The sequence below is a fragment of the Temnothorax curvispinosus genome, unplaced genomic scaffold (genome assembly GCF_003070985.1).
Source record: "Temnothorax curvispinosus isolate PA1 unplaced genomic scaffold, ASM307098v1 QBEX01009403.1, whole genome shotgun sequence".
NCBI classification, from domain to species: Eukaryota; Metazoa; Arthropoda; class Insecta; order Hymenoptera; family Formicidae; genus Temnothorax; species Temnothorax curvispinosus.
The window spans coordinates 12,067-36,531 of NW_020219183.1; the positions used below are offsets into that span (position 1 = coordinate 12,067).

At 40.8% G+C, this 24,465-nt stretch overlaps 4 protein-coding genes across 14 annotated transcripts; 1 reads left to right on the plus strand and 3 right to left on the minus strand.

Moving 5' to 3' along the window:
* Positions 1 to 42: 42 nt before the first annotated feature.
* On the minus strand, positions 43 to 2,820 carry LOC112458958 (putative odorant receptor 85d). Of its 3 annotated transcripts, none has more exons than XM_025022811.1 (6): positions 1,593 to 2,820; positions 1,169 to 1,251; positions 868 to 1,084; positions 513 to 714; positions 215 to 370; positions 43 to 131 (listed from the first exon to the last, which is right to left on the minus strand). In XM_025022811.1, exons 1-6 carry the CDS (start codon positions 2,048 to 2,050, stop codon positions 84 to 86), a joined length of 1,164 nt encoding a protein of 387 aa, XP_024878579.1. In that variant the 5' UTR covers positions 2,051 to 2,820; the 3' UTR covers positions 43 to 83. The 3 variants fall into 3 exon arrangements, with proteins under 3 accessions (XP_024878579.1, XP_024878580.1, XP_024878578.1); XM_025022812.1 differs by having other exon boundaries at positions 513 to 554; positions 648 to 714; positions 868 to 1,251; XM_025022810.1 differs by having other exon boundaries at positions 868 to 1,251.
* A 1,708-nt stretch (positions 2,821 to 4,528) lies between these two features.
* LOC112458957 (carboxypeptidase D) lies at positions 4,529 to 10,413 on the plus strand. Of its 6 annotated transcripts, none has more exons than XM_025022805.1 (11): positions 4,529 to 4,741; positions 5,005 to 5,601; positions 6,004 to 6,239; positions 6,423 to 6,556; positions 6,896 to 7,032; positions 7,448 to 7,635; positions 8,052 to 8,081; positions 8,701 to 8,996; positions 9,612 to 9,788; positions 9,949 to 10,041; positions 10,195 to 10,413. In XM_025022805.1, the coding sequence occupies exons 3-11, from the start codon at positions 6,005 to 6,007 to the stop codon at positions 10,387 to 10,389; spliced, it is 1,485 nt and encodes a 494-aa protein (XP_024878573.1). In that variant the 5' UTR covers positions 4,529 to 4,741; positions 5,005 to 5,601; position 6,004; the 3' UTR covers positions 10,390 to 10,413. The 6 variants fall into 6 exon arrangements, with proteins under 6 accessions (XP_024878573.1, XP_024878575.1, XP_024878576.1 ...); XM_025022804.1 differs by lacking the exon at positions 4,529 to 4,741 and adding an exon at positions 4,785 to 4,874; XM_025022806.1 differs by lacking the exon at positions 4,529 to 4,741 and adding an exon at positions 4,790 to 4,862.
* Positions 10,414 to 10,898: 485 nt separating this feature from the next.
* LOC112458956 (triokinase/FMN cyclase-like) lies at positions 10,899 to 16,161 on the minus strand. 2 transcript variants are annotated; one of them, XM_025022801.1, is made up of 10 exons: positions 14,605 to 16,161; positions 14,167 to 14,236; positions 13,776 to 13,886; positions 13,608 to 13,696; positions 13,270 to 13,486; positions 12,557 to 12,802; positions 11,879 to 12,268; positions 11,543 to 11,796; positions 11,232 to 11,362; positions 10,899 to 11,045 (listed from the first exon to the last, which is right to left on the minus strand). In XM_025022801.1, exons 1-10 carry the CDS (start codon positions 14,728 to 14,730, stop codon positions 10,925 to 10,927), a joined length of 1,755 nt encoding a protein of 584 aa, XP_024878569.1. In that variant the 5' UTR covers positions 14,731 to 16,161; the 3' UTR covers positions 10,899 to 10,924. The 2 variants fall into 2 exon arrangements, with proteins under 2 accessions (XP_024878569.1, XP_024878570.1); XM_025022802.1 differs by lacking the exon at positions 14,605 to 16,161 and having other exon boundaries at positions 13,776 to 13,938; positions 14,167 to 14,221.
* A 107-nt stretch (positions 16,162 to 16,268) lies between these two features.
* LOC112458960 (putative RNA-binding protein Luc7-like 1) lies at positions 16,269 to 23,668 on the minus strand. 3 transcript variants are annotated; one of them, XM_025022817.1, is made up of 5 exons: positions 23,510 to 23,668; positions 23,214 to 23,308; positions 17,865 to 17,963; positions 16,893 to 17,686; positions 16,269 to 16,745 (listed from the first exon to the last, which is right to left on the minus strand). In XM_025022817.1, the coding sequence occupies exons 1-5, from the start codon at positions 23,568 to 23,570 to the stop codon at positions 16,667 to 16,669; spliced, it is 1,128 nt and encodes a 375-aa protein (XP_024878585.1). In that variant the 5' UTR covers positions 23,571 to 23,668; the 3' UTR covers positions 16,269 to 16,666. The 3 variants fall into 3 exon arrangements, with proteins under 3 accessions (XP_024878585.1, XP_024878583.1, XP_024878584.1); XM_025022815.1 differs by lacking the exon at positions 23,510 to 23,668 and having other exon boundaries at positions 17,865 to 19,705; positions 23,214 to 23,303; XM_025022816.1 differs by lacking the exon at positions 23,510 to 23,668 and having other exon boundaries at positions 17,865 to 21,536; positions 23,214 to 23,300.
* Positions 23,669 to 24,465: the final 797 nt, after the last annotated feature.

The window sequence follows — 24,465 nt, forward strand, 5'->3', positions numbered from 1 at the left end:
AAATATATTTTGCAATGAGTGATTTATTCGTTACATGATATTCGTACAGATAGTGTATTGCGAATGAATAATGGAGCACAGTTTCAAAATTGTTGCAGAACGTTAAATGCGGAAAAAGACGCCTTCAGAAGCTGTAAAATAAAACGAGAGTTTAGTGAAAATAAAACGCCTGTGTAAAAAATACCATAGATTGAATTTTAATTTAAAAGCTAACATTGCCGTAAGATTCCAGAGACAATGTCACCAAAAAACTGCTGGTAAGTTTAACGGGTTTTGCGCTACGTTTCATAATCATCAGTAGATTCTTTTGTTCGCTGACTGTCATTAACATCCAGTCCATATGATACACCACTTCGCTCAATCCAGTACTCTACGTAAGTAAAAATTAGAATAAATGAATGGAATAATGAAAGAAACAAAAAAGCATATTTGCGAAGGTCTTGCAGAGTTCTTATTTTGCCATAATAATACTATATTCCAAATACATGTCTCTTTATAGCAGCCATAACTACCTTGAGCATAACTTCATTTCCAGCCCAGCAATAAAAAAAAATCTGCAAAAACATGCAGAATGTGAAGACGATCATGGTGGCGAAGTCTGTAAATGTCAAATGAGAAGATAGATAGTACACAACTGAACACAGTACCAAAATACTGATGAAAAATTGAATGAAAATCACTTGGCGATACACGTCGTTGATCATTTCGGCAAGTCTGTAAATATATTTACACATTATATATCACAATCACAAACAACAGATGGAAATATACACTGTATGTTACATCGTACACGTATACAGCGAAAATTATTTAACACATTTAATTTAAAAAATACACATGTGTTATATAAATAAATTTATTATCTACCTGATTATGCACAAATGATGAGAAATGTGCTCCGACAATATGCCTGTTTCACGCGACGCATTATTCAACGAACTTTTCGGAAATATTTCTTCCTCCCTACGCTTTGTCATGTTCTGAAGGCGATACTTGAGAATTTCAAATTGCGCGCATGTTTGTAAGCAAAATCCTAACCATATGGTTTCCGTCGCGACGTTTACAATTGTACAAAGAATTACAGCTAGAATATTTTGAAGGGACGTAAACCAGAATGAAAGGAACGAGGTGCAATCCCAAGGCACCCACATGTTATAGGGTAACTGACCCTCTAAAACGTCGAGCACTCCTGCCGCCACACCACCCAGTGCCGAGAACGTACATAAGAGTATGTAATATATGGTATACGATCTGCATTAAAAAAAATATATATTAGAAATATATAATAATCGAAACATGTTATTATCGTACAAGGATGGTACAAAAGGCTGTTTTGAAATTACATAGATTGACAATCCTGATGCTTAATAAATGAGGCGAGAGGGATATCAGTCGTTGCACGTGCTTTAAATAGCTCTGTTAATATTGGTGAAACGCACAAAACGCGCATATGCTTGAGAAAATTAATTTAGTTTAATTGTGTAATTAAGATTCTCTAGCTTAATTGATTTATTCGTGTATAGCTTACCGACTTACTTATTAAGACTGACATTGTCGAAAGTCGCGTCGACAATTATTATTGATATACCAACCTGATTGAACGGTCAAATTTGATCTGGATATCAGTCTCATCTTCGTTACAGGCTTTACACGGTTTCTCTTGCAGAGTTTCGACTAAATTGATTATCTCGCCGCGATAGATTACAGCAGTAATCACTTTGGACAATATAATGATTGAGCAGAAGAAAAATGGGGGATCCGACGCGAAATCCTCCACGTTATCGATAACAAAAATGATATACAGCAAGTGAGCCAGCATGAAATACGCCAATAGATATATCGTGAAAAAAGTGTACACGCTGTATAACAACTTGGAGTATTTCGAGGACCATTCGATTGGTCGCCACAAACCGCTTATGGTATATAATAAGAAATTGAGAGAGAGTATCTGCATTTCTACACTTGCTATAATTAAAAGTAATAGATTCTTGTATTCATTGAAAAAAATAATCTCTATCGTAAATAGTACGTGACATTGCAACAGATCCATTACCGTAAGTGTTCTTTCTTTAAGAATGATCAGTTATATTCTTTAAATATAAAAAAGATTATTTTGTAAAAATATTTTTCTAAACTTAATGCTTTCAGTATGTATTTTTCTGCAGCACGATCTTGTGTAAAAACCTTATGATTAACTATTAACTTTCATAGCAAAACGGCGTATAACTACAATTTGTATATGTATCGGTAAAAATAACTAATACACAACAATGCAGTATAAACGCGACAAGCATTCGTAAGACACTACGAATAGGCGTGTTTGCGTCGACTTCGTCATCCCTGTACGACTTGAAATTAATGATTCATTAGTAACTTGGTGCGGCATCTTGTCGATACCTTACTACCGGTATCAGACTTATAATTATAACGACGTCGTCGTTTGAAGAATGTTATCCCCTCCGATAAATTCCAACATATTGTCATGTTCCCAGAAAATAAAATACACTTTTATGCAAGCGTAAAACTTTCACAAATAACAGCGTTAACGGTGAATACTTGACTGACAGATCAACTCACATTTTTTTGCAGCATCTTTGCACGCACTTTTCAGAGCAAACTTATACCTTTCAATTAGTGCAATATGATATTTATTTCCTGAAAATAACTTGTTTGGTCGCGGAAAAGATTTTTTTAATTTCGAATACAATATAACATCTAATACTGCGTCAGAGACAATAAAGTTTTACCTGTACAATATTATATATATAAAATATATAATAACATATAATAACATGTACAATAATATCTTACAGAGGCTAAGACAAAGGAATCATGATTATTATATAGAAGAGAAAGTTGCCAGTTAATTTTCAGCGGCTTATTCTCCGACGTTACATTTCTCCATAGTCATTAAATGCGGTCATTAATAAATCTACATTACGACGTCGCAAGAACGGACGATATTCACCGCAAGTATAATTATATATCTCTATAACACGTGTATACCTTGTCGCACAACATCAGTCTAAAAGCAAATGTCTATCCGTCTATATCGATAAGTCGCCGTTTTTCTCGCTCGTTGTGGAAAGTTTATTTCGTCCCGAAATAAATAAATATTCAGTATCGAGATCTCTCGGTTTTCTGCATGTTCTCTCGGTGGTGCTCATTCACAGTTACATTCCAGTTCGCCGAATCTTAAACGTGAATTGTTTGATAATGGTTTCATTACGAGAAGGCCCTTTAAGGGACGAAGCGGAGGAGGCGGTTGATCGTTTCAAGGTAAATCACATCGACCGTGAGCGAAGTCTCTTTCTCAGAAATTCCAAGTTCGGGCACTCCTCTCTCTCTCTCTCTCTCTCTCTCTCCCCTCTCCTCTCCTCTCCTCTCCTCTCCTCTCCTCTCGCCTTTCTTATTTTACTCGCTACGTCGCGTCACCCGCGATGCCTCGGGTGACACACTTCTCGCCGAGGCTGCTTTTTTTTCGATGTATTTCACCTTCCGCTCGCGAGTTCAACGATCCATCCGAAACCGCGATCCGCGCCTCCGGTAGGCAGGCAGGCAGGCAAGCAAGCAAGCACCGCTAGTAGGACACCGTCCTCAATAGCACGTCGAAAGTACGTGTGGTGGACGTCAGTGATCTTACGAATGCTCTCTATCGACCTGTACACCATCTCTGTGGTGGTGCCCTCGGCGCACAGATAGACAGGCGGCTCATTATATTCGAAAATATAGCGCCTAGAGCTGACGCGAAATCGCCCGTAACAGCGGCTCGTGGATGGGTGGGTGGATGGGTGGATAAGTCGGTCGGTCGGTCGGTCGGTTCGTGTGCCAAACATCAAGAACGAAAACCTCTTCACCTCAATTAACACCGCTGCTGGTAGTGGTGACGGCGGTTGGTAGTGGTAAAGGACGGTAGTAGTGGTTCGTAATCGGTAGCCGCGCACGCGAGTTTCATACGTACTCGGCCTCTTTACGTGTAAAGCGCCGTGAGATCGCGAAATTGGTCCGCGATGCGCAAAGAGCGTCGACAATTGCTGGAATTATTGTTATTATTGGAATCTGCATTGTAATTCGCGCGTCCGAACAAAAAAGCAAGTTGTATTAAAAGCAAGTTGTATTAATGACGCGCGGAAAAAAATGATATCCCTTTTAATTAACGCACCTCGCCGATTTTCTTACCAATCTATCGCACGTTTAGGAAGTAATTTCCTCATTATCTGTAAAACATATTATAAATACCCGCTTAAGGTAGTGATAAAGAATTTAACGTGAAGCGTATTTCTCGAGAGGTACAATTGACTTTTTGCCGAGCTACTTTTACGAGGGCCTCTTTATCAATATCTGTCAAAGCTCATTCGCTAACTGGTTCATAGAGAGTCGGACGTTTCTTGCGGCTTTTACGGGGTCACGCGTTTCGCACTTTTGTACTCGACACGGTCGCCGTGCGAAAACTCGCGCGTTCCCGCGGGAGAACGAGAGCGAGAGCGAGAGAGAGAGAGAGAGATTTCCAGATATCAACGCTAAATGCATCCCGCACGCTAAATGTGCGCGAAATAACAATTCGCCGCGATACGCTTGACGGCGTTGCTCATTGTGTGCCACACGGTGTGCCGTCGACGGTGTGGTAGTAGTCGAGAGATGAGACAGTAAACGGGCTGTCTCCTAGCTGGGACACATTGTGCCCCAGTGGTTGGTCTACAACGGCGAGCAGACAGCGGCAGATACCGGAGCGACGGAGGAAGTGGGTTTCATTAGTAGTGGTGGTGGCGTCGGCGGTGGTGGTGCTCTGCTGGGTGCTCGAGTGCCTGGTGCTGGTGCTGGTGCTGGTGCTGGTGCTGGTACTGGCCCCGGTACTGGTATTGGTACTGATATTGGTACCGGTTACTGCCTCACTGCCTACTGCCTACCGCTGCTCGGTTGTACCGCTTTTACTGGCGCTTGTTGGCCGCTCGCTGGTGGTGGTAGTGTGAGCGCGCGGCATATCTCGCTTCTCTCTTTTGTAAGTTCACAGTATCATCACACATCTCTCCGCCGCTACTCTTACTCCGAGCCGAGATCTACCAACACCTTCCTCGCTCGCGCTCCTCGGTACCGCTGGTACCGCGGCTGGCCTTCGGGACCTTTGGTCTCGCAGCCCGTTTACCTCTTCTCCTCCTCTTCCTCCTCCTCTCTCACTCTCTCTTTCTTTTTCTTTCTCTGTTGTGTTCCGCTCTCGCTCTCGCTTAGCTTTTCCTCCCGATTTTTTCCCCCTTTTCCTTTTCCTTTCGTTTTCTTCCCTCATCGCGACTTCCGCAAATGCCGTCCGTCAACTCGTCCGCCGTCCGCGCGCCAACGTGACCGCGCGTACGACCGAAGAAAAAGAAAAAAGTGCGCGTGCCCTCCTCACCGGTGACCGTGTCCCCCACATATTAAACGACTCGACACTGGAAGTAACGGAAGAAAAAATCAGCCTCGAAAAAAAACGTCACGTCGCGCTTACGTACACTGCCTCGCGTGTCGCTTTCGCGAATAGTTTTCAACGCGCGCACGACGCTGATTTTGCGATCGGATTCCACGAATTCCACGGTGCGATCTCTCCGTCGCTGACATCTACTCAATCAGGTAACGTAAACTTTTTTAGTGACAACAAAGTTTCACATAATTAAGTACAAGCGTGATATTATATATATAATATTAAGTATTGTATATTTGCAATGAGAATTAAATATAAAAAGAAGATAATAAATCATATTTCTCACATTACATTACATGCATACCTTCGACGCACGAAGATTACAATGTTTTCATTGAAAATGTGTAAAATATTGAATCTCGCGGTATTACTTAAATAATGATAGTCTTAATTTGAAAAACTGTCTAATTCTTGATTTTAGAGAATTCCTAAAAAATTGTAAAGAAATTTTAAAGAAATTCTTAATTTTGAAGAACGTCTAATTTTCAACAACGTCTCGTCCATCCTCAAGTGCAATTATCGATATGTATTGCGATATGACATTGTTGCAGAATGTATCGCGCGCTATTTTTTCTCGTCTTCGTTTACGGGAGCATTCACGGAATGCAATTCCACAACAAGGGAGACGTACCTCGGCTGTACCATCCACGTTTCCTAACGTACGAGGAGCCGTACAACATCGAGTTCAAGTATCACAATTACGATCAGATGAGCCGCTTTCTTCGCGCGACGTCCCTTCGATTTCAAAATCTCACCGCATTGTACTCGATAGGAAAGTCGGTGAAAGGTAACGTTATCCTCTCTCACGACGTTACAGACGTCTGAGAGCACGATAAGCCTAAAAGAAAACACGTTGGACGTTCGTGCGGTGTTTTCGTTTATATACGTTTTTAACATTCGAGTTTACATTTTATAAAAGTGGAAGAGAGAAGCGGAGTGTTATAATCAAGCGATTACTCTCGTACGACAGGTCGTGATTTGTGGGTGATGGTCGTGTCGTCCTCGCCTTACGAGCACATGATCGGCAAACCCGACGTAAAGTACATCGCCAACATACACGGAAACGAAGCTGTGGGACGCGAATTAATGCTACATCTCATTCATGTACGTAATTATGTCAAGCGTCGGAATTTCCACGTCACACGTTACTCGCAATGACGACCTAACACACATGCACCAGCGGTATGTCCTTTGCAATTCGGTTCGCCGCGCGTATACAATGCTTCATGAAGGGAAGATTTATTCGGACGAGAAATTTTGTCCGAAGGTAATCGTTAAAGTAACCGCAAATAACAACAATTAGATTAACTAATCAACATCGATCAATATTGACTAATCCATAAATCAATGTGAATAATAATATTAATTTCGATAATTTATTTGACAAATGATGCATGTGTTTCTTCCAGAGATATATCTCTTTTTCATTTTTTTCTCTCCTAGTTCCTCGTGACGTCATACGGATCGGACGCATATATTACGTGGTTATTGGATAATACAAGGATTCATATTCTACCGTCAATGAATCCCGATGGCTTTGAAGTCTCTAAAGAGGGACGCTGCGACGGTGGTCAAGGCAGGTTAGATGTTTGCATAAACGATTTTTACCTTTCAACTTATTTCGACGATTTCTAGTTAGAGAGTCGCGCTAATCGCGCTAACGACCGATATATTTAACGTCGAACGTTAAAATATCGCGACGAGTGACAATCTCCTTCGATATCTCTTTCGAAGGGAGAATTTTCTTTCGATTTAAACGTAAAATTAAAAATATTGCGCTCAGCGTTTCGCAAAATGGTCACAGGGCTGAGCGTTCAGGAATAGTCGTCAAGCGCGCTTACGAATACGTTAAATGGTCCCGTTTCTGCTAAAGGAGATATCTTGAAGCGTCGAGACACGTTTCGCTAAAGCCGTTTTCTTCGTTTCGCGCGGAAAAAAAAAAGAAAACTGCACCTCCCGATTCTCATCTCCACGACTCGATGTATGATTGCACAGGTATAACGCGCGTGGCTTCGACCTGAACCGCAATTTCCCGGACTACTTTAAGCAAAACAATAAGAAGAGCCAGCCGGAAACCGAGGCCGTTAAGGATTGGGTCTCGAAGATTCAGTTCGTGCTCTCGGGCAGTCTGCACGGCGGTGCGCTCGTGGCCAGCTACCCCTTCGACAACACCCCAAATTCGCGTAAGTTGAATCACCTACGTTGAAATTACCGTCTCTCTCTCGCGCGCGCGGAGCTGAAATCGTTAAAAGGCGGGCAGAGCGGCAGGCTCGCTCGATCGTCCTCGATCCGAGCCACGGAAGTCGTAAACGCTCCGCGCCGTCGTATCGCGATCGTCCTCTTTGCGAGATGTGTCTTTCCGGAAGCAAAAAGAAAAAAAAAGAACCGGGACAAACCGGAGAGGGAAAGAACGGCGTTACCATTTTTTTTCCCCCGGGTGCAATCCCTCCAGCAGACATTTCGCAAACAACCGCTCGTTTTTCAAATTCGTCAACGTAAACGTTTGTATATTAACAGACAGATCTCACAGACAGCTATGACCATAGCTGCCCGTAGCTCTGAAGCTGTCATGATAATATGTAAACTTTCATGCCGTCAGGAATATGTCGATCGGCGCCGCTATGTGCAGGTATTGTGCAATATGATTATCTTAATTTTATTATTAGAGCTCGATATGTGTATTAGCGACATTTGCTTTGACATTTACTCGCAAAGCGTAGAAACAATTTCCGAAGGTATTATATTACTCTCGATCGATTCGAATATGATGGAAAAAAATGTGATGTTGAAAAACAAAGACGGTAAGTGATAAAGTCTACGGCTTCGGTTTCACGAAGATCAATTTACGCTAAGAAAACAGCAGCTTCGCTACCGCTCGAGTAAAAACCACTGTACTTCGTAAAAACGTATGAAAGTGAAATGTAGACGCACAATTAGCTATGGCAGACACATGAAACGCGTGCTCTCTTACACAGTTTTGCTCTGATAGAGAAAAAGAAATAATGGCACAATCGAGAAAACGATTTCTCGTGTAGAGACAAAGCTGAAGGCGCCTCGACATTTTCGTTGAGAAATTAGAACCCAAAGATTTAGAAAAGAATTTAGAAGATTAGAAAAGAACGTTCGAACGAACGTTCTCTGGGACAGCTTACAGTAGATTGCACAAATCATCATGCGTACTCTCTATCTCTACGGACAGATAGTCCGACGTTTAAACAGTGACAATGTGTCTCACGTAGAGATAATAGTGTTTCAGAGTTTCACGTCGACGCCGAGCGTCTCGCCGGATGACGACGTGTTTCAACATTTATCGTTGACGTACTCTCGAAACCACGGGTCTATGTATCAGGGATTACCGTGCTCGCCGTCTCAGCCCGCATTTAAACGTGGAATTACTAACGGCGCCGAGTGGTACCCGCTTACCGGTGGAATGCAAGACTTCAACTACGTGTCGAACGGCTGTATGGAGATCACCTTGGAACTTTCTTGCTGTAAATATCCCCCGGCCGCGGATCTGCCACATTACTGGGCGGAGAATCGAGCGGTGAGTGGCTTTTGAAATAAAGATTGTACAGCTTAAAGAGAGAGAGAAAGAGAGAAGAGTGACAAGACATTTGACCCAATTCTGTCCTGATGGAAAAATGTCTCAGAATTTTAATATTATTATGTAATCAAAATTTTTGTAAAAATTTTCAGACTTTTTCAGAATTTTTTAGATTTTTTATACGAATTGAAACATTTTTCAGAAAAACTTGGGTAAAATAATAATGAAATGTTTTAGATTTTTTCTGCCAAAATACATCTTCGTAGAAATTTGAATAAATATGAAAAAATCTGCGCAATTTATTAGAAATTTTCATACATACAGATACTGATAGCGTGCATATCAAAAAAACGTCCAGAAGATATCCCGAAGATATATTTAGGAGATAGGATATCTTCGGGATATCTTTTGGACGTCTTTTTAATATGCATGCATGCAATCATTGCTATGTGGGAAAATGTTCCAAAAATCCTCATCCAATTATTTCTGAAAGTACCTGAAAAGTTTTACATATTTTTTGAGAATTTTTATGGCCTTGGTGCGCGTTCATTTTACTTTAAAATATGCGTTTCGTTTCTTTTTTGTAAAAATAATGTACATTTATCATGCTTTTAGTCTCTAATCAAATTTCTGGCGGAGGCTCACAGGGGCGTTCACGGTTTTGTGATCGATGAAAATGGCAATCCCATCGAAAGGGCTTCCGTTAAAGTGAAATCACGAGATGTAAGTTTCTCGACAACGAAATATGGCGAATTTTGGAGGATCCTCTTGCCTGGAATTTACAAGTTGGAGGTACGTTACGAGACATAATATAATATAGTCTGTCCAATAGAGATCATTGCGCATGCTAGTAGTTTGTAAAAAATGTGCGATAAAATAAGATAAATTTGTTAGAAAATTTGTGTTATTCGCCCATTATATCACGGTGAATTTGATATCACGTTTTTTTCAGGTATTTTCAAACGGATATATGCCTCGAGAGGTGGAATTCGTAGTAGTCGAACAACATCCGACGCTTCTCAATGTCACCCTTTACTCGACAAAAGTAAGTAAATTACCGTCAGCAAATGTGAAAGATCCATATTCTTTACGGCAGTTTTTAGACACGCGTGCTGTCTGAAATATATATCAACGCCGCACTTTATATATTTTAATTACTCTTACGTAATTAACGTAACATTAATTCATTATGCTTAAGCAGAGGCAGTACAACGAGGAAAATGGATCTGTTTTATATAACGGAAACATCGGTGGGAGGCCTTACCCGCACCGCGATCATACGTTACATTATCGGCCTCAATCGGGAGTTAATACCGCGCCCGACGCCAACAGCGGTATCTTCTCGTCTATCAGTAACGGATTTAACAACTTTGTGACCAATCTCTTTGGATAATCTCGTGAGACACACACACACACACGCACACAGACCCACACATACACTCGTACACGCAAACGCGCAATTATTTATTTATTCTATATTATCGTGTAAAATAAAATAAAACGGTAAGTTTAGTCTGTCCATACTTTATGGATAGTGCGTGTCGATGCAAACAAATCGTAATCCGATTAATCGGCAAAATACTGCCAAAAAATAACTGCGACTCATGTTAACGCATATTAAGTTTGATATAAAACGTTATAAAGTATTTATGTACTCGTCAGGGTGTATATTAGAAGGCGTACTTTTTATTGTATTTACAAAAATAGAGACACAACTATTTTTATTTCACGCAGTCAGTAGTATATGATATATTAAATATGCTATATATAGGAGAAATAGTTGATATAATCGTTAATTGATTCGCTTATTCCGTTTTGCGAATAAACTTGTTATTTATTGTGAAATTTTATCTCTTCTGCTTATGGTAAAGATGCTCAGGCACAAATAAAAGAAAAGAAAAAAGGGAGAAAGAAAGATAACGAATATGTTATTCCTTGAAATGCGTAATCGTCCGTACGATAGCTGCGGTCCATATCGCCGCGGCATACGCTCCAGCGTCCACTTCCGTTAAATACTGAGCTTGTTTTATATAACTGGCTCGCCCCGCTCTGTAAACAGGCGCATCGCTACATTAAATACGTTTTACTGCAAAAAAAGTAACTAAATTTTAAGTGTTGGATGAAAATTTATATTGTTTCAAATTAGATCTCTCGAAGTTTTAAAATATAGACACACTTTGAACGTTAAAGTATAAACGAATTATCCTCCATCGTAAAACTGTCGCTTCTACTCACTTTGGTTTCATATTTCTCGTAGAATAGCATCCTTCCCACGCCGCCGCGGCTATCTTATCATAAAAATCGCTCGGATCCTCTTCCTTTAACAATTTCTCATATGTCGTACATGCCGCGTACATTGTATCGATCTACAAATATGAGTTGAGATTTCTCTTATATTTTTTTATATGAGTTTTGCGTATATTCCACGATAAGTTTAATCGCCTTTGCGACAATATGGCGAACAAATCCTAATACTACAGAATACCTTTTTGCAGTATTAGTGTTGTTAATAATAATATGTATAGGTACACTTTAATAATGCAAACCATAGTTCTGTCACCGACTTTCGCTTTTCCGTATTTCTCTAAACAATTCAATCCGCTGCGGAATGCGCAAAACCAAACGCGCCGTATATCCTCCTCTTGCTCGAGTGACGCCATCGTTTTCGCGCCAGTCGTAAAAAATAAACAATACAGAGCTCCGGAAGTGCCGCCCATACGTTCCTCCGCAATATCCGCTATTTCTGATAATAATGCTGCCGGATGCGACAATGATAAATTATCTAAATTACCTAAAATACCTATGGACACGTAAAGTTAGAAAACCCATATTAATCCTCCAAATTAAGAGATACATGTGTACGCCGATATATATATGCGTACCATCGGCAAATCGTTTCAATGTCGATCCGCAGTCTCCGTCTCCGCAACCGCGGTCCAACCCGTTGAGATACGCCTCTTTCTCGATAATAGCGGCACAGGAGTCTCTCAAGCATGAATCGATCAAACGCTGATCGCGCGCGTTTAATGATATTCCTATCTTTTCTATTTTTTTCTTCTCCGAATCCTTCAACGGCGTGCTCGTTAACGTCGAAGGAATGCTATAGGCGCAGCCTGGCCAGCAAGGTGCCGTCGTTTTTTCGTCGAGACACTCGACAAATATGTCCCGATGGCTTTCGATCAACTTTAGCAGACTTATATGTATCCCGACGCTGTTTAAGGATGTCATTAAAGTACCGGAATAGACGCGAACAGGCTCTATACCCATGTTTCCTGCACCGGAGAGAAACGCAAGACCATTACAAGTGGAGTAAATAAAAGTGAAAATTGACGAGTTGAATGAAACAAATTTATGATTATCATATGTTAATTATTTCACGCAAAAAGCAAAAGAAGAAAATAATTAATAGTAGGCGTCAGTAGACATTCAATATGAAGAACTGCATCTCTCCAAATTTATAACTTTCTTTTCTTAAAGATGACGCCAGACATCATTTCATAAGAAGCTCATATATATTCATTATGTGAAGAAGAAAAACAAGGCGATAAACAAATACTCACGAAGTTGATTTACAACCTCGTAGACGACGATTCCCTGCTCCAATTGACTTAGAGCACCGAAATTATTGACTATAACCGCGACCGAGTCATTAGTGGACAAAGATAAGGTCTCGCAAATGCGTTTCAGCATTAGCGTCACCAGTTCGGATGCGGTCCTGAGCTTAATTCTCTCGTATCCTGCTTCTCCGTGCATCCCCATCCCACACTCTATCTCATCCTGCGCGAGCTCGAACATGAGACCTTGACCTGCATTCAAATGCTCTCTCAGAGTAGCACACCAGAGTGTGATTCTAAATCGCAGACGTATTCTTTGACCGAAACTGATTTTTTCTTTCGACGAAACATGTTAAAACTCGCCTGAAGAAGCATCTGATGCATAACGTGTCTTTGAAATTGAACGTCACACATATACAAATATAATATTTCTTTTAACAATATTCGATTGATATCTTTCTGTTTGGTTAAATATTATATTATCTGACAAAAAAATATATGTATATTTACTCTATACTTCTATATTAAACGTTAAAAAAGTAACTGAGCGATAATAATAAAGGAATTTCAGACATTGTCTGAATTCTGATGATCTGTCGGATAGGAGAGCAGCCACGTACAGAAGCGCTCGGCCGCGCATAATAGCACGTGTGTGTGTAATTATCGTGATTACATGGCGCAAACGTAACGGTAACATACGAGCCTCGATTGTCGCGTACCTGGTATTGCGCACGCGGACAGCCCGACTCCGTAGGTCGCGGTGCTCTGTGAAACGCGTCGCGCAATTTCCGCCACCTCGCACAGAGGAAGGCCCTTCTCGGCGAGAGCACCCGCGATTTTGATAGCGAATAGCATGCCCACCAGGCCGCGCTTACCGGCGACGCTCAGTTCGTTTTCGGGAATGCTGCAGTCGTCGTCGACGATTATTTCCTCCACCTGATCTCAATATGAGATATTATAACTTTCGAATATGTCGACACTTTAATTTAATATATCTTAATATTGTATATTTGTATCATTGTTTGCGGGTCGCAAACGAGGTTTTTGTTAATTTTACCATGACGCCCGCTCGTCGAGCCTTCTCGATCGCTATACCAAAATTCAGGCAATCCCCCGTGTAATTAGGCACCACGACCACAATACCAACTGAAGAGAGATATATTAACGCGACGTTAATGAAGAATCTATTATACTTTATAACAATAAGTATGTAGAATAAAAAGACCTTTATTGTTCTCCGCGACGCATCGAAGAGCATACGTGATATGAGTAGATGGCGGCGCCGCAAAGATAGATCCCGCTATAGAAGCTGTCAACATGCCGCTGCCAACGAAGCCTAATACGAAAAAAAAGTTTCGTGCACGAGGCTTTCGTCCTTCTTAAAGTTTCTGCTAATTTAAACCCAATGACAACGTACAAATCGAAATATTGTACAAGTGAAATATTACTCGACTTTCATTCTACTTTAGATTAGAAAGAAGATTCTAAAGTAGATTCTCATTTTTTTAGAAATATTTATTTTATAAAAAGAGATAAATGAGATTTGTGTTGATTAAGATGTTCAAATTAATGCAACAAATAAAAGACAAAATATGTATGATGCAGATATTAATTACCTGCAGCAAATGGCTCGTGTCCACTACCACCGCCGCAGATCAAGGCCACTTTATCTCGACGATTCCTATACTGAAGTATATGTAAACATAAATTGCACTTGGAGAAATATATTATTTACAACAAAGTCAACGACTAATTGATCCAATGGCGTAAGATGAATCATTTCATGAATATTTAAATAGTTACAAAACAGCAAATTCTGCTGAGTTTCTGCAGTCAATCTGCCATTATATTCTATTAGCGGATTCTGTTGTATTTCCGTTGACATTTTATTGAAATTTGTGTAGTAGATGCTTTTTCAAAATCTGTTCTTGATTGGCAGATTTGACTGGGAATGAAATTGCTTGATATATCGAATGCTTTATAAACTTATCTGTTATTTAATCGTAATAAAGCGATAACGCTACGGAAATAAAAGTGTATTTTTATATACGTACGTCTGGTGACAGTACCACTCTGTGCGATACGTGATGCTCTAATTGCGGATACGTGTAGGATAATCCCGACAGAGTCTCAGACACGGCATCGTCCAACGAATTAATCAAATTCTTCAACGTTGCCATCGTAAGTCGCAGTCAGACGGATCACCAACGTTAAATACCACGTCGAACGAATCGAGATCAATTTCAACGAGATCCGTAAATCGAGTAATCTCTGCCTTTAGATCCCGGGTTATCGGAAAGCTTCGTGTGACGTTTCACGTATTTTGATAACCGAGATTTACGAATTGGACGGAGTGTAACGGAATTGATGGTACATTCAATTCTTGACTCGCTCGGGTCTGACAATGAGTCGGAACGCATCCAGCCGCACAGTGAATGATTTATGTTTCTCTCGCGTACATACGACTCTAACGTGCGTGATTTTGCAATCGTTACTTGAGAATGGAGATTTAGATGCAGTCAGTTCAACAATCATCTCTTGATTAGAAGACAACCGAGGGAGTGAGAGACTATTTAGCCGAAAAGCACGATGATTATTCAGTGAGACTGGACGTTACATTTGAGACATCAATTAAAGCGAAATATTGTGGTATGATATGAAAAGTATACTTTTTTTAAAATCAATGTGTGTGTCAAGGTGTGTATCAGCAGTCCACGAGAAAAGAAACTCTGCAACTTTCGGTTTTTATGGATTGGTATATACATATACATATAATCTGGAAGTAATCTGGAAACGATTCAGTCTTGCATTATTTATATTAAAAAATAACGTACACTTTTATATTTCTTTTGCTTATTTCAAATAATTTATAACGCATGTTAGAATTCCGAATAGAATTCCATTTACAATTTCATGTAGCCTATAATACGAAAAATGTTTGAAGGATCATATCTTATTCACACGTGCATAAAATATAATAAATTATATTAATATGCATGTACATATCATGGTATATAAAATAATTAATATAGAACTCCATGTTAAAATCTAACGATCTGGCGACGGCGGTTGGCGGCAATGGCAAGGAGAAAGTTTTAGAAAATTAATTACGATCTTTTTCTAATATAAATGAAATAAGAAAAATAAAATTAAAGTTTAAAAAAAACTATGCAATATTATTTATTTTACCCCTTTTTTCTTTTCTTTTTCCATCTACAGCCGATAATATCGATATTCTTCAATTATTTTCAGGCCTCCGGGGGCTTCCATTGACAGTCATGATAATTTGCCAAAAATTCATGGTCTTCAATAGTATCTCATCGGTGAATACGTATTCTTTTATTTATAATCGAGCTATTTATTTTATTACCGATAATAACGATCAACACGACCATCAGTTGCGCCTAATTAACGAGAGATGTCACCACTATAACGTTAATTTATCTTTTTACCTCAAAGTTACAACCAGAAGATGTTTCAATCGCTGAGCTTTCGTCACATTCGCATAAATTTCAAAATATTCACCACTTTAAAATTTTGTCTACGTTCTTTTCCAAATAACGTTCTAATATCAAGCGTATGACTACGATAATATGAAACAGATTCGTATCAAGAAAGTTTTGCTACCTTGTTACTAAAAGTTTAATGCTTCTGATTCTAATAACGGAGATTTGACTTAATTAGATGTATTCTGGAGAAATGATGTAACGCCGAGGGCATTATTTATGTTGCCACTATTTATTATTGTATATGCTCAAATATGGTAAACATGTAACAACTGCTAAAAGTTGTACTTAAGTTATTCTTATTTACAATAGGTTAAAACTATTTTTAAAAGCCAAGATAGATTACATATAAAGTAGATCTAAACGAAATTTAAGATATATCTCAGAGAGTAGGAATAGATTCGACATAAATACTATATCGCAATAACATATCAATTGGGTGACAAGTAATGTACAAAGATCATGTCAAAATGGGATATCGCATTTGCTACGGACGTTCGGCGCAAATGTCTCGTGCGCACGGCTTGGTGTTACACATTACATGTACGAAAGTGCGCGTGCGAGAAAGGAAAAAAAACCATTGAGCATAGTCCTTATACATCTTGTCTCTTTATCTCTTACGGTCGTTAGATCCACTGCGACGAGAACGAGATCGACGGCTGTGGCTGCCACTGCGAGAACGTTTTGCTCTGGAACGAGAACATATCGGTATCGGAAACGTTGTGAGACAATGGCAGATAAGCGTTTGCTCATTTTAATTCACTCGGATTTGAAAGAGACGCGGTGACTACTCATTTTCAACTCGCTACGATCAAAAACTGTGAAAATTCACAAACCTTCTTCCACGACTGCGACTGCGAGATCGTGACTTTTTCCTACCGCTGTCCCTGCGTTCCCGGTCCCGATCACCACCGCGATCGCGTTCGCGATCGCGGTCACGATCGCGATCGCGATCACCACCACGATCACGGTCACGGTCGCGATCACGGTCGCGATCACGATCGCGGTCACGGTCACGGTCTCGATCGCGGTCACGGTCGCGGTCGCGATCTCTGTCGCGGTCGCGGTCTCCTCTGTAGCCCAATCCTCCGCGGTTCCTGTCCCTATCGCGATCTTTGTCGCGGTCCTCCCTGTCTCTGTCCCGTCTTCTGTCGAGCATAGACTCGCGCTTCTCCTTACGCCTCTCCTCGACGGTCTTTTGAAGATCGGCGAGCTTCTCACGGATTTTGATGAAACCGAGATGCAGCTTCCCACCAAAGTGATCCGCCAGCCGTCTGTCATTGTCGTGTATTCCAAGATACGCGCTGCAAACTTCGCACACTCTCAGCTTCTGCTGCTGATAACTTGACGCCGGCATACTGTTTCGATACTCCTGTTCCGCTTCGTTCTTCTTTTTGCGCAGCTCATCGATCTCGCCCATCAGCTTCATCGACTCCTCGACAAAGCCCTCCTCGCCGAGCTGCTCGGCCTTGGCTAGTTTCTTACCGATCTCCTCGGCGAGCACGTGGACGTTGTTCGCCTTCGCCGCCACCTCTGCGCTCAGTTCCTCCTGCGTCTCTGCCAGTCGCTGCTTGGCTTGCTCTGTACGACGATCGCAGTCGGCAATGAAGTTCTGAAGATGCTCCATCGCCTGGAAAATCGGAGAGAAAGACATGTCAGAATTTCAATCGGAATTCTAAAACTTCTCAATAATCGTAAATCGTCGAATGCAAATTACGAACAATCGATACGATTAATTAGGGGAAAAAAAACTCATTGATAGGCAAATTATTAAATTATAACTTCAACGTAATAAGATTAATACTCACGTCAATGTCATAGAAGTGATCCTTCTTCTTTTGCGCGGCCTCGAAGTCAGCCCGTAGGGCCAAGTCGTGAATCTGGGGGCAATCTCCCAGGTCCATGCGCTACGATTTACAAATCAGATCATGATTAGATTTACGGTCCCTCCGATCGTAGGGCCTTATCGATTCTATGCGTTATACGAGTTAGAGACCCTTCCCAACATTGCGTATTTACGAGATACTTCTTAGTTTCTTACTTGACAAGAATATAACGTACTTGGTCGCGGTGCCGCGACTGGAAAATAGCACGAATCGATAATCTAGGAGAGAGACAGAGATGATACGACAAAAATTCTGAGCTTATGTTCGCCTGTATCCTTAGGATAAGACGGTCCAATAGGTTTTCATCTTTTTCTTTATATATATATATATTATTTTTTTCATTCTTTTCATTCTTTTTACGTGAACTCACGGAAACGTGAGCTCGTCTTCCTGCACGGGCTAGGATAGAGCGTACAATAATGAAGCGATTGAGATCGTCAAGCGATCTAGCATCGCGTGTAAAAGTAGAAATGCAGATTTGTACAGATAAATAGTTTGTTGTTTTCACTTACAGGGTGGCAACAGTTCTCCGCCTGACACGAGAATGCGATGGCAATGAAGCTATAATCAGCACACACCTTAAGTTTCATAATGTTCACTTTTTTTCTACGAAAGAGAACTTACAGCCTATAATGGTTTAATATACTATTTTACGTACGGCACGAATCGTGTCTTATGTTGGCTGCTAAACGAATTTTTAGAAAAAAAAAACGGATTCAATACGTACACATCCAATGGTTGAAGGAAATTTTTCTAATGGAACTGGCGCTTGTTGTACTAATCCGCCTAATCACACGTCTCTCTGCGTCATGCCACCTCTCATATTTTCTCTTGCCGAGACACGTTTGGATGTTGCAAATTGCCAAAGATATTAATAAATAACCGCGTGAACGAGTCCGAGGAACTAATGCTAAAAATCTCCTTAATCGTCGCGATCGGTATTTATAAGGCGCTCCGCCTAATTATGAATTAAAAGATCTACATTAATCTCAAAGTCTACACCGAATCAGCGCGAGAGAGGATCAAGGAAAATTTCTCCTTGTTTTTAAACTCTTAGAACGGTATCGAAACAGAAGGGGGGAAAATTCTCCTCCCCCCGAATGTGAAACTCTCGCGCGAGGAAAGACACCAACGAGACATCTACAACGAACGTCGTAGGTACTTGGCAATTCGCAAATCTTCTACTTACAGATCACTGCTTCATTTCCTGCACCCATATACTTCCACAGGATGATATATATTTTCTCACACACATTCTCAAAGTAAACTTGTCAATCCTACCTGCCGTAAACGGCATTATTAGTAAGAAGCGACATTAAGACATCGTCTCATGAATCAGCATGACGCTCTACTCACCGAACTCACTGTTTACAGGCCTTTTCGAGGGGGATTCTGGGAATTTATTCATTCGGCATATTCACTCAGCCTCGCCACCGTGTGGGAAAAAAAACCGGTAGAGGGGCTGAGGTAAACCGCCCGCCTTTATCGTCTCTCGTTATCGAATTAATATATATATAGATATATATACATAGATATAGATATAGATATGCATATATATATGTATATTTAGCACTTGAATTATGGTAAAGGTAAATCAAATTGTAGGTGTAATACGTACGTCCTCTTCTCGTTTTCAGTACTTACAGTAACGCGCGTGTGAGAGTGACAAGTACAACACGGACATATGAGCGGACAATACTCGCAACAATATTGTACAATGGATCTGATTGGAATTGCTTTTTCCAGAGACTCTGGAAATAGAACTGTAGTTACGTTGACATTAGTGGATCTGCATATCAGCATATTTCTCGTTCGAGCGAATTGCCATTAGTATTTTTTCGTAATTTTCGTTTCGTTTAAACTTTAAATAATATTTCTTTACTGTCTGCCTCTTTTGGTTCGTTCTCAATATTTTTTTCAATTAACAATTCTCGTTTGTAGAAATTATATCGCGGGACCTTCAGGAGTGTTTGCTATCTCTCACCGTTACGTTTCAATATATTTTCACGTGTGTCTCACAATTTGATCCGATCTAAATGATTTTCATTCACAAAATATTACATTCTTTAATGCTTATTACGTAAAAAAAAAAGGAAAAAAAAGTAAAATTGCTAGTATCCGAATAACTGCTTTATATTTGTCAATTCTACCGGAATTACACTTCATCCGGGATTTGAATCTGAATACAATCTAGGCTGATCGAGAATAAAGGCGGTACAGAATGAAGTACAATTCCATTTACATCTTCCTTATTCAAGCTATGAGCCCTTTATACTCGTCGGGAATCTAATTAAAATCCTTGAGGAGAAATGAAAGCGAGGGACGCAGATTGATATAGAAATGAATAAGTGACATCGTTCATTCTGAGAGAAAAAAATAATAATCGAATAAATTACACAGAGATAAATCCATCCAAGATGGAATTAACCACCAACTTTGCTCTTATTTACTTCTGATAAAAAAGATTGTTCTATAAATCCGATAAGAAAACTCAGTAAACCTCTCGAGATCCTTTTCAGCATCAATCATGCCAGCGACAGGCTTTCGAAATCCACGCGTGTTACGTAAAATTATGTAAAATAAATTCCGATAAATCCACGGATGACATTGAGAGTTGACTGATTAAAGATTAAAAAGCAACTCCGCTTAGAGCGAGCGCTGGCATTTTCCGTGTAAAGAAACTTTCCTACGTTAGTAGCTGCCTGAGAGATAGAGAGATAAAGAGAGAGAGGCAGGGAGAGAAGGAGCACATAGTGGGACGGCACTTTTAAAATGTCTGTCACGCAGACTATAATAAACTTATAATAGAAACAACTTGATTATTATTCCAGAGACGGTAGAGAGGCACGCTTGAATATATTGGAGCATCGATCTTGTTATAAAACTCGAGAATCCGATGAGGGGTGGCTCAGGCAGCCACGTGTAGGAGAATACGAAAGAGAGAGGGAGAGAAAGAAAGAGAGAGAGATAGCAAACATCCCTGTGATCAATTCGCACAAGATGACACTGAAATGCGCGAAGCAGTACTTTAGTTATAGTTTGCCTATGCATCAACCGTATGCCGTATAATCCGGTAATCTATAAAAGTGTTGCTCGATCGACCGCATATATGCAGGACGTGCATGCAATTGCGTCTTCATCTCAAGACACCACGGTGTCACCCCGTGTGCTGCCCGATATCACTGCGATGGGAATTGCAGTATTCTCGGTGTACATTAGATAATTAGATGTATGTCCACAACCGCGTTCCGGGGGAATAGAACAGGCAAGACTGTGCTCCGCGGTTTGGAAGGAGGAAAAAAATAACGTGGAATGAAAACGTGGATCCCTCGCAACATTCTCTCGCGCTCGTATAATTTCCAAGCCGCGCGCAACGTACATTTTGGCTGTTCTAAGCCCCGAGGTAATCTACGGTATACTATGCGCGTGTGTATCGACAGTACGATTAAAAACGCCTGCCCCGTGTTGCACTTCGACGGTATCCAGTGTGAATTGATCGTAATCAATTCCTGAGGTACGTTGTTCGGATTAGATAAGGCGAAAACGCTTCCCCTCCGGCGCTTGTCCCTTATTTAAATTCGCTTATTGTGAGCCCTACAAAGGACGGATTCTTACGGATCTACGGACACTTAACGCCTACGTGTGTGATACTGAGCACACCGATTGGCACAGGTGAGGAAAAAGCGCTAACGAATGGAATGTACGTGGCGAGTCTACCTTCTACCTCGTTTTATACGGATCTGTCTATTTCTAAGTTCTACGGGCGAGTAAAAAGAAAAAATAAATGCTTCTCTCAGCTCCTACCATTCGAGACAGCTAAGCGGGTATTCTACATACATTCTTCTACTTGATTGTAAGGTATACCTTTGTATGTACAATGCGAAAAGATATATTCTAATTGTGTAACGTATTTGCAACGTGTGTGTACAGCAGTATGGTGCTAAACAGGTCAGTGTGCACACGAGTTTGCCGTGGCGATAAAGTGGAGTACAGAGGCGACCTTCCGTCAATTTATTGCCCTTTATACCGTTAAAATGGATAACTCGATGGGCGGCAGCAAATGTAGCGTAGGAAACACGAGGCGAGCCTGCGAGAGAGATAACGTAATCTGGGGCAAGCACATTTCAAATTCTTTACAAATTAGATCGTAAGATGTACGGCAAAAAGCTGCGTATAAAAATTCTAAATTTTGTTAAGATAAAGAAGCGCGCGCGGCTTTGCCTCGAGGAGAAAAATTATTTTTATCTTATTATTCTGTATGTAAGTCTGCTCAGCTTAGTTTTGTATTTATGCTTTCAAATGGCAATAATACTAATCGTGCACACAGACCGTTTGTGACCATTGAGGTTGAGTATGATGAGTAAGTATGCATATATAAAAAGTAATCAACTATTCGTTACAGGCATTGTAGGAAAATTATGATTACAAGATTCCATTATGCTGTATTCAATATTGGCTTTGCCATCACAATAATATCTGTCAATATGGTACTCTAACGATACAGTAAAATTATTTTGATTAAGAAATGACGAGACTCACATCGGTATCATTTCCATCATTTTCGTATATATCATTCATGTGCTTCAGTTGGTTAAAATATATTTAAAAATATATTTGGAAAAAATATATAAATTTAAATATATTTAAAAATAAGTGAAAAAACTGAGAGAATTAGTCAAAAATCTCAGAGTGATCGTCTCCCTTTTTTGTTTTCACATTATTGCATGGATACTAATTTTAATTACATTTCATATTTAATTTTGTTTCAAGCGAATTTTATTTTAGTTAACAATGGGTGACGCATGGCTCTGAGAGCGATTGACTCATGGTCGACGGGTCTCGGATTCGATACCGACCATCGTCCCGTAAATGCGAGTTAAGAGGTTGATTGGAAAATTAAAGGTAGTAAGTAGATGTGAAGGGGTGTACGAATGATAATCCGTTTCGAGGTTTCGCCCATATCATCAATAAAATAGATAATATATGTATATCGACTAGAAGAGCAAATTGACCAAGAGATCGTGCAATCAGTGTAAACAGAATTTACGAAATAACTAAATAAATGTAGGAGGGAAGATAAAATAGCCCTTTACTTTCTCACTTTAAATCGGGATTGGAAAATATCGGCAAAACACCCGTATGTGTGTATGCGTGTGTCGCGTGTGTGTGTATATATAAATATATACAGGGTGCATTTATTCTCTGCGCATAGTGCCAACGGTGTGTCAATCGTGTTTTCTTATTCGCTGCAGCGCGGAATATTACACTCACCGTCGACGAGAGGATTTCATGTGGGCAGCAGGCCAGCAAAAAACTCTTGCAGACCTTCGAGTCGGAGTATTTGACTTGAAATTTGTTATTTTCACCTGCAAAACAAGCACAGAGTTATCCAAGAGTTATCTCCGTATACGCGGAGTAGGGTGGTACATTGTTAAACAAGTATGGCCGCGCGGCCTCGCGTTATTCAATTTGCTGCACTCTCTCTCGACCCCTGGCCCTCACTCACTCCGCGAGCCCGCGGTGCCGCGCCGTAACGACGAGAGAAGCGAAGATATAAACGTATGTACCATTTCGTCCTGTGCCCATTAACTGGTCGAGCATAGCTCGCATTTGATCGTGCGCCGTCATTTCTCGTGTAGGTCGGTGTCTACAACCTCTCAAAGGCACGCAGCTCAAGCAAATCGTGCGGCCACGCCATCCGACGCACACATACACACGCGTACACGCGCGACAATCTCGGTTCGATCGCCGCGCCGCGCTCGGCGACCGCAGCGCCACCGGCGTAAACGGCAGCAGCCGCGTTTCCACGCGGCGACGCTGGCGACGGCTGCCCGACGAGCCGATTGGCGGGACTTTGGAATGACGCGGCTCTCGTCCCGGCCAATAAGATCGTTCGGCGAGCACGACGAAGTTGCCGCGAAGCGGCCGTTTCTTGATTGGCCGTCGGATAGGGAATTGATATTCGCGGGCGATCCATCGAGCGACGCGCGTCCGCCATTTTGTCGGCAGAAGGGGGCAGGAAATTTTTAATGGATTGTAATAGATGTTGCGAATCGATCTCGCGGTCATTCGGACGCGAGTATATCAATTTTTCTCGCTCACGACATTGTAATGTTTCGTTGAAGCGTGTTGAAATCAAGATTTATTCTCGAAAAACGAGAAACACCTCTTTTACATTTCCCCGTTCCATTTGTTATTCCCTTTTATGCGCGAAAATGCTGTTGGTAAAATTATAAAAATTGTAAAGATTAAGTGGATTTATGATTCTTTCAGGACTTTGATAACCGATATGAAAGGAGAGAGCGTCGGGATTTACGCCGACAAAGTTCCAACGGTATTTAAACCAGGGGGTGCTCGGCGACTTCCAGCACGTTGGAGTGCAATGACCGGCGGCCCCCCTCGAGAGTTTAAATCAAATTATACACTTCCGTGTACAATATCGGACGTCAAAACTTATCTACACTTTCACGACTATTGTAATCGCAATATTTTCAGTAAATGCAAATTTTTCTTTAAATTACAA

Excerpts from the sequence above, each read along its gene's own strand:
- LOC112458958 (XM_025022810.1), bottom strand. The coding sequence starts at position 2,050 with ATGGATCTGTTGCAATGTCACGTACTATTTACGATAGAGATTATTTTT. Across the intron at positions 715-867 it reads CATCATTTGTGCATAATCAG|ACTTGCCGAAATGATCAACG; the intron begins GTAGATAATAAA and ends ATATATTTACAG. Across the intron at positions 132-214 it reads CTCTGGAATCTTACGGCAAT|CTTCTGAAGGCGTCTTTTTC; the intron begins GTTAGCTTTTAA and ends TTTATTTTACAG.
- LOC112458957 (XM_025022805.1), top strand. The coding sequence starts at position 6,005 with ATGTATCGCGCGCTATTTTTTCTCGTCTTCGTTTACGGGAGCATTCAC. Across the intron at positions 7,033-7,447 it reads TGCGACGGTGGTCAAGGCAG|GTATAACGCGCGTGGCTTCG; the intron begins GTTAGATGTTTG and ends ATGATTGCACAG. Across the intron at positions 8,997-9,611 it reads ACTGGGCGGAGAATCGAGCG|TCTCTAATCAAATTTCTGGC; the intron begins GTGAGTGGCTTT and ends TCATGCTTTTAG.
- LOC112458956 (XM_025022801.1), bottom strand. The coding sequence starts at position 14,730 with ATGGCAACGTTGAAGAATTTGATTAATTCGTTGGACGATGCCGTGTCT. Across the intron at positions 13,697-13,775 it reads CGTCGCGGAGAACAATAAAG|TTGGTATTGTGGTCGTGGTG; the intron begins GTCTTTTTATTC and ends ATCTCTCTTCAG. Across the intron at positions 11,046-11,231 it reads ACGAGAAATATGAAACCAAA|AGCGGGGCGAGCCAGTTATA; the intron begins GTGAGTAGAAGC and ends GCCTGTTTACAG.
- LOC112458960 (XM_025022817.1), bottom strand. The coding sequence starts at position 23,570 with ATGACGGCGCACGATCAAATGCGAGCTATGCTCGACCAGTTAATGGGC. Across the intron at positions 17,687-17,864 it reads ATCACTTCTATGACATTGAC|GCGATGGAGCATCTTCAGAA; the intron begins GTGAGTATTAAT and ends CCGATTTTCCAG. Across the intron at positions 16,746-16,892 it reads AGTCGCAGTCGTGGAAGAAG|AGCAAAACGTTCTCGCAGTG; the intron begins GTTTGTGAATTT and ends TTCTCGTTCCAG.